Source organism: Peromyscus maniculatus, chromosome 11, assembly GCF_049852395.1.
Source record: "Peromyscus maniculatus bairdii isolate BWxNUB_F1_BW_parent chromosome 11, HU_Pman_BW_mat_3.1, whole genome shotgun sequence".
NCBI lineage: Eukaryota > Metazoa > Chordata > Mammalia > Rodentia > Cricetidae > Peromyscus > Peromyscus maniculatus.
In genome coordinates, this window is record NC_134862.1 from 83,040,293 (window position 1) to 83,049,091 (window position 8,799).

At 40.2% G+C, this 8,799-nt stretch overlaps 1 protein-coding gene across 1 annotated transcript; it reads left to right on the forward strand.

The window, feature by feature from the left end:
• Nucleotides 1–1,300: 1,300 nt before the first annotated feature.
• Nucleotides 1,301–2,239, forward strand: Or6n1 (olfactory receptor family 6 subfamily N member 1). Its single transcript, XM_006993705.3, has one exon. The coding sequence runs from the start codon at nt 1,301–1,303 to the stop codon at nt 2,237–2,239; it is 939 nt and encodes a 312-aa protein (XP_006993767.1).
• The last annotated feature ends 6,560 nt before the right edge of the window (nt 2,240–8,799 follow it).

Sequence of the window (8,799 nt, forward strand, 5' to 3'; positions counted from 1 at the left end):
TACCCTGAGAAAATATTGTACTTTTTTCTTTATTTCCTCAGTTAGAATATTAAACTCTTTGGGCAACAGAGTGAGTTTAGTTAATAACAGAATATTATATCTTTTTAAATTCGTGTGTGTGTGTGTGTGTGTGTGTGTGTGTGTGTGTGTGTGTGTGTGCCATAGCAAGGGTGTAGAGGTCAGAGGAAAACTTTTAGGATCCACTTCTCACCTTCTACCATGTGAGACCCTGGATCAAACTCAGATCTTTGGGCTTAGCACCAAGTTCATTTACCTAGTGAGCCATCTCAACATCCCAGTTCACTGTGTTTTTTAAAATACCAAGAGAACAGATGTCAAGCGTTTTCACCACAAAATGACAGCTATTTGACACAATATTTATGTGAACTAGCTGCGTCCAATCCTTCTTCACTTTACAGCACCCTGTCATACATGACAAATACATATAATTTTGTGTAACAACTAAAGTAAGGAAAAACACCAAAAGAAAGAAACAGTAGTTTCTTGGCACTGCCCACTATATTTTATTTATTCCCTGAGTCTGTGTCTGGTTATAATGTTTAGAAAATATTCAATAATATTTAGTTATATTGGCTATGCATATATATTATCTGCACCACCAATGACTAAGACTGGGAATAGGGAGGATTGAAGAAGTGGCCATCTTCGAGGAGAGAAAGGAAGTGTATGGTTTGCTTCCAGTCTATCTGAGTCTCCTTTATTTATTTAAACCGTCTTAGTCTACACTGCAATCTTTACTAGTGTCCAAGAGAGGCCTAAAATTCTGACTGGTATTATTGGAGATAGGTGGTGTTCGATCTGCTTCCATGAGAGAATATAAGGAAGTAGGGCAAAAGAATCGATGTTTCTGGAGGCAAAAGCTTGATGGAGCAAAGAAGTTGAAGTTAGAAAGCAAGAAATATAATGGGAATTGCATAGCCTTGGTCTGGTACACTGTCAATACTTCCCAGTAGAAGTGATGTTCTTACACATTCAATGAGCATTTCATAATGGCAATATATACACCATTAATAGGAAACACAAATAGGATGCAAGGCCAAAGTTTGGTTGTACTGCTCAGAAAAGGACAGTTGAGTTCTAATTATTGGGTAGACATATTGAAGCCCGGAGGAATGGGTGGAGATGGAATTGAAATGCTTGCCTCTCAAAGCATGTGCTAGGGAAAGTTTACTCTAGAGGTCAGGGGGAGGCATGGAAAGTTTCCTTGATAGGGCACCAATGGCTGCTTTCCCCCTTATCTCTTCTAGATCTTACCTTATAGGTACGTGAATATTGAGCAATGGACACTGGAAACTGGAGCCAGGTAACAGAATTCATCATTTTGGGCTTCCCTCACCTCCAAGGTGTCCAGACTTATCTCTTTTTCTTGTTGCTTGCCATTTACCTCACTACAATATTGGGAAACCTGCTGATATTCTTGGTGGTCCACATGGACTCTCGGCTCCACACACCCATGTACAAGTTTGTCAGCATTCTTTCCTTCTTGGAGCTTGGCTACACAGCTGCCACCATCCCTAAGATGCTGGCGAACTTGCTCAGTGAGAAGAAGACAATTTCCTTTTCTGGATGCCTCCTGCAGATCTATTTCTTTCACTCTCTTGGAGCTACTGAGTGCTACCTCCTGACAGCAATGGCCTATGACAGGTACTTAGCCATCTGCAGACCCCTCCACTATCCCACCCTCATGACCCAGACACTGTGCACCAAGATTGCTATTGGCTGCTGGTTGGGAGGCTTGGCTGGGCCAGTAGTAGAAATTTCCTTGGTGTCTCGTCTTCCTTTCTGTGGTCCCAACCATATTCAACACATCTTTTGTGATTTCCCTCCTGTGCTGAGCTTGGCTTGTACTGACACATCAGTCAATGTTCTGGTAGATTTTATTGTAAACTCCTGCAAGATTCTGGCCACCTTCCTGCTGATTCTCAGCTCCTACCTACAGATAATTCGCACAGTGCTCAGAATTCCTTCTGCTGCAGGCAAGAAGAAGGCCTTCTCCACATGTGCCTCCCACCTCACTGTGGTTCTCATCTTCTACGGCAGCATCCTCTTCATGTATGTGCGGCTGAAGAAAAGTTACTCCCTTGACTATGACCGAGCCTTAGCAGTAGTCTATTCTGTGGTTACCCCTTTCCTTAACCCCTTCATCTACAGCTTGCGCAACAAGGAAATCAAGGACGCCCTGAAGAGGCAGCTGATGAAAACAGGGATGCTAGGATGATGGGTAGCAGAATGAAGGTCGAGGACAGATTTGATGATATGATGGCTGAGGGATCATCAAGAGTTGGAGAGGAGAAATGAAGCATCTCATTCTTCTCTATGTCAGGTACTGAAGTGACGAAGGGCTGCCTGGCCTTCAGTGTTATCAGAGACATTACAATATCTGCTGGAGGCACAGACAGTTTGAGCCCAGAGACTGCAGAGTATACACGCTCCCTCATGGGACACTGTGATTTTTCTAAGCTCAGGTATTTGTGAATCACGCTTAGAAATTCTGCCAAATATGTTTCTTACCTAATACACGTAGGTTCAAATTTACTTGATTTAACATAAATCATTTAATTTTATCTTAAACAATGATATTTATTAAATAAAATTTGGAGCAAAAAAAGAATGTTTCTTAGATTACTTAACAATTTTCTCATATAGAAAACACTGGTCTATTGGGCATATATTTGAAAGTCCACAAATTTGAGTCTAAATTATAGCTTATTGAATGATGTATCAATTACTTGGATTTGGCAAGGTAAATCAATCTCTGTGAATCTTAATTTCATTATATAATATTTTCTTATAAGAAGCTTTTGATAGTGACAACAAGAATCTCTAAATCATGATACATAATTTCTAGCTTATGGTTTCTAGTAAAATATTATTTTCTTAGTTTTAATAATTTTAATCCACCTGGTTCATCTTTAGTCTGAGATTTAGAATAATATTACTACAAACATGTGCAATATAATAACATTCAGTACATATATATGTAACAAAAATATGTCTCAAAAGAAAGGAATAAAGTAGTCAAAAAGCATCCTTGTGAGAAGAATGAAGTGTGTTGTTTCTGTTCTGGTGAGTCATCTGTGTCATTGTTAGTGATCCTAAATATCTACATCCCTTATAAAGAGTGAGAGTGTCGGAGGTGGGCTATTGTCAGGAAACAGACTTACATTGCACTAATTATTTTATTTAACTGGCTATTTCCTGTAACATGACTACTAGAAAGTGGGGATTTACCTACTATCCAGTACAAGAAATGTTTATGCATCTGAATATTTTTTTGTCATTGGAGAATCAAACTTTGACTACAAGGAAGCTTCTAGGTGACTGGAGAGGTGGTTCACCATTTTAAAGTTCATTCTGCTTTTGTAGAGGACTGGAGTTCAGGCCCCAGTACCCACATCAGATGGTTCATACTGCCTATAACTCCAGTTCCAGGGGACTCAATTATGTCTTACATCTCCATGCACGGATGCGCAAATATACACATTGTTTAAAAATGAATACTTTTAAAAAGAATACTAGTTCAATAAATCTAGAGTATCCCCCAATAATTACACTTCCACCCCTTCAGAATTCCTAATCACCCTCCATCCTTCCTCAATTTCAGCACAGCACATTTTTAATAATGTTTTTATTTATCCTTTGAGAATTTCATGTAATGCATTTTGATCATATTTCCCAACTCCTCCCAAATCTGTACCCAGCTTCCTACCTCTCCAACTTTATGTCCCCCCCTGCCTCTTTTAAACTCATTGAGACCAACTTTTGTAGGGTAATTGCTCTTGGGCATAGGGCCTGCCCTTGAGTGTGGTTTATAAAACAGGCCTCATATTATTGCAGAAAATCAACTTTTTCCCAGCAGCTATCAAATGGCAGTAGATCATCAGCGAGGGGTGAGACTGTGCCTAGCTCCCCTGCACCATGGTGGGATTCTGTCTGGCTTAAGCTTGCTGAGATCTTGTTCATGTTGTCATGGTTATTGTGAGTTCCTGTGTCTCTGCCCTGCTGTGTTGGAAAAACACTGTTTTCTTGAACTCATCCTTCACCTCTGACTCTTGCAATATTTATGCCCCCTCTTCTGCATATATCCTTGAGCTTTAAGCAGAATGGGTGTGTTATAGAACACCATTTAGGGCAGAACACTCCACACTATTTATTCTCTACACATTGATCAGTTATGAGTATCTGTGTTAGTTACCATCTACTGCAAGAAGAAACTGCTCTAATGAAGATTGAGTGATACACTGATTTATGGATATAATGATAATAATTAGGAGTCATTTTAATGCTATCCTTATTTACTAGAGTAAGGGTAGTGGATTCACCTGTAGGGCCTATGACACTTCATAGCTGAAAATTTTATAAATGCTTGTCTTTGAATCCCTTTGTTCAATGGTTTTCCCATGATTCACAGTCATTGAAGGACTGGAAAACACAGAGAGGAAAGACCCAGCTACTCCAGGACACAGTGAAAACTGCTAAGATTCCTTAAAATACTTGGAGGAAAAAAATTTCAAATTGTCATTCATTGAAAACCAAGCACATTAACTAAAATGACATATTTATTGGAGACTAAAAATTCAATAGAGACACCAAGGGCCTAATACTATGTCCTGTGAGAGAGTTGGGTAGTCATAGGCACTTGCATGTATGTTTGATGACATAAGTTCAATCCCCATATGCCACAAAATGACAGGAGGGAACTGACCCACCCTTCAGAGTTATTCACCAACTTTCACATGAGCCTTGTGTAATGTAAGCATCTGCCACACACAAACATCAACACACAGAGGAAATGAATAACATAAATAAGTAGGAAATTCTAAGCAGATGTTATAGCTACTTAGATGACTTTAATCAAATCATTAAATGAATTTGAACTTTAGTTCCAGATTTTATTTAGTTTCAATGTTGAAATAATGATGATTCTGATGAATTTACTTCAGGGCTTTTTGATTTGCAAAACAGTGCATATAAAGAAAATATCTTTGAATGGTGACATGAGATATAGTAGGCCACAAAGGTTAGAAATCTTTGTGAAAGCCTGTTGAGCCTGAAATTCTCTTTCACATCATGCTATGGCCAGTCTATGGTTGTAGAACTGGGTTTTAAGACTAAATAAGCTGGACAAGGAGAAACATTTTTCTCTTGTGTCAAGAAACAATATTTGAGGAATAATGAATGAATGACAGGAGTTCATGCTGGAAATGCAAGGGGAAACATCAACAGTAACAGATTATTTTCTTTTATTTTTGAGATTACAATATAGTTACATCATTTCTGCTTTCCCCTTTCTCTCTCCAACCCCTCCGGTATACCCCTCCTTGCTCCTTTTTCAATGCATGGCCTATTTTCTATTGAGTGTTGTTACATGCATATATGTATGTACACATATATTTTTAAATATAACCTGCTCAGTCTATACAATGTTGCTTGTATATATGTAACATTTGCCTAAAGTTTTTTAACACATGTAAGTCTGTGAATAAAAACACATACATAGTTTAAATGAAATTTTCTGTCTGGGCTGACAATGCTCCCTCTAATAACCGAAAATCATCCATAAAGCCCCCAACTCCAGTCACAAGAAGCCTTTCAATTTCATTGAGCCATTTCTTTATGCCTTCTTTAAATTCCTTGAATTATTTGATGAAGTTTATGATTGACCCTTTTAATTATGTGTCCTGGGTTCATCTAGGTAATTCTCATTGTTAAACATGTCTATGGGTTGGTATGCTTTAAAGAGAAGATACTGGCTTGATCGTTCATAATGGCATTTTCATGATGGGATCTGGGCATGTAGACTTCTTCTGTTAGTTTTAAGTCTGATATGGTCAGAACAGAATTCAGGCAGAAGAGAGAATGTGAAGGTTGGTCCAGCCTCAAGATTAGAAGTTGCCTGGATGGGATGAAGTCAGGTGGACACAGGGTAGTAGACTTGTGTACAGGATGTATTTCCTCACCCATGGAAGAAGTGTGGGGGATAGATTTGTCTGGGTGGAAAAGTTAGATGTGACATCAGAGAGGCCTGAGGATTTCGGTATAGATAGCATGGTTCTAACAGAAGCCTAGAGGTTGGTTACATAGCGGGTAGGGGTGGCCAGACCAGGCCAAGGCCCTGGATGTGGGACCCAAGCTAGACTTCCCATGACTTGAGGTAGAAGTTTTGGCTAAACATTAATAGTTTCCAGAACTATTTTGTGTAGTGTGTGCCTCATACCTGATCTTTGACCTCATTGACACAGGGAATCAAAGAAGAGAAGGACAGGAGAATGCTAGCAAATTGAGAAGAATCTATTGTGCTTGAAGCAAGAGAATCCATACATACTGCTTCAGCATTGTGAGTCTGGTAGGTGCTCTGTAGACAAGTGGCCACCAATGACCTAGAGGCACAGTTCCTCATGCCTGTTAACAGCAGTAAAACATGCATTTGTTGACAATAGAAAAGGAACATGATCAGGTCCCAAAAAGCAACAGTGAGATTCTGAACTTCTAGAAGGATTTTATTTTTCAAGATAGAGATCTACTACCCAGCCCCACCTGCTCTCTTCTGGTGGAAAAGCCACCTTAAAGCATCTTTCATTTCCTTGTTTCTCAGATTGTAAGTGATGGGATTGAGAGATGGAGCAAGGACAACAAAAGCAACAGCAATCACTTTGTTTCAGAAGCCTGAGTAGGTGGTCAAGAATCTCAAACACTTGACAGCCACACTGATAAAAGAAAACAACAGGAAAGTAGGCCACACACATGAAAAGGATCTTATGCCACCTTCCTGCTGAGAGATCACCACAATCACCACAATGATCTGGACATGTCAGAGCAACTACAATGAAGGAGACGAGGATAGTACCTGTAAAAGATTTCATACCCACCATCAAAGCATGAGTGTTTCTCTTATTCCACATTCTTGCCAGCATGAGCTGTCACTTGTGTTATTGATCTTAGTCATTCTGACAAGTATAAGATGAAATCTCAATGTAGGTTTGATTTGCATTTCCCTGATGGCTGAGGAAGTTGAACATTTTTTAATGTTTCTCAGCCATTTGGGTTTCCTCTTTTAAGAATCTCTGTTTAGATCTGTACCCTATTTTTAACTGGGTTATTTTTTCTTGAGTATCTAGTTTTTTGAGTTTGTTATATATTTTGGACATTAGCCTTCTATCAGATGTGGGGTTGGTAAAATCTTTGCCAATTCTGTAGGCTGTTGCTTTGTCTGAATAATGATGTTTTTGCCTTACAGAAGCTTTTCAGTTTCATGAGGTCCCATTTATTAATTGTTGATTTAAGTGCCAAGATAACAGTGTTCTGTTCAGAACATCTTCTCTTGTACCAAGAGAGGACAAGGCTATTCCCCATTTTCTCTTCTATCAGATTCCATGTACCTGGTTTTGTGTAAAGGTCTTTGATCCATTTGGAGGTGAATTTTCTGCAAGGTGATAAGTATGGATCTATTTGGATTCCTCTATATGAGACCATCCAGTTTGACCAGCACTTTTTGTTAAAGATTCCATCTTTTTTTTCCAGTGTGTATCAGATGTTCATAGGTATGTGGATTTATGTCTAGGTCTGCAATTCAATTCCATTGATCAATATGTCTGATTTATGCCAACATGTGTTTTTATTACTATTCCTTTGTAGTACAACTTGAAATTGTGAATGGTGAGACCTTCAGCCGTTCTATCATTCAGAATTGTTTTAGCTATCCTGGATGTTTTTGTGTTTCCATATGAAACTGAAAATTGTCCATTCAAAATCTGTGAAGAATTATGTTAAAATTTAATGGGGATTGCAGTGAATATGTAGATTGCTTTTGGTAGGATGGCCATTTTTGCTACAATAATCCTACCAATCCATGAGCGGTCCTCTCCCCCCCTCCCCCCTCCCCCCTCCCCCCTCCCCTCCCCCCTCCCCCCTCCCCCCCTCCCCTCTCCCCCTCCCCCCCTCCCCCCCTCCCCTCTCCCCTCTCCCCTCCCCCCCTCTATTTCTATTGCTGCCATGAAACACCATGATCAGAAAGCAAGCTGGGGAGGAAAGGATTTATTTGGTTTATATTTCCACACCACTGTTCATCACTGAAGGAAGTCAGGACAGGAACTCAAACAGGGCAGGAACCTGGAGGCAGGCACTGATGCAGAGGCCATGGAGGAGTGCTGCTTACTGGCTTGCTCCCCATGGCTTGCTCAGCCTGCTTTCTTATAGAACCCAGGACCACCAGCCCAGGGATGCCACCACCCACAGTGGGCTGGGCCCTCCCCATCAATCACTAATTAAGAAAATACCCCACAGCCCAATCTTATGGAGGCATTTTCTCAACTGAGGCTCCCTTCTCTGATGACTATAGCTTGTGTCAAGTTGACATAGAACTAACTAGCACAGTTTTGTACATACATGCATACAATATACATATATATGCTAATTTTTGTGCACCTACATATGAAGGTATGTGTGTATGAAAGATACACTGATAGGAATGTAGGTGTGCATATGTGTGTACATACATTTTACTAGTAGATATGCTGTGTGTGAACATACTTGTGTGCCTGTGTTTGGTGCTATAGCTATATTTACTAGTACACACTCAAGCAGAATGTGTTTAGACGGACCCTGCACCCTCTAGTTCCCGGTTCCTATGCCTCCCTATTGCCTCACACGTCCTCTGAGCTTTTGTGTCCGGTGCAGGTTTGGGCCCCACAGCGCCACCTGTTGGCCACCCTGTTTCTGGAGGAGGCAGATGGGCCACCCACCCAGCAGAGGGGAACATGCATCAGAGAAGGCCAGGGG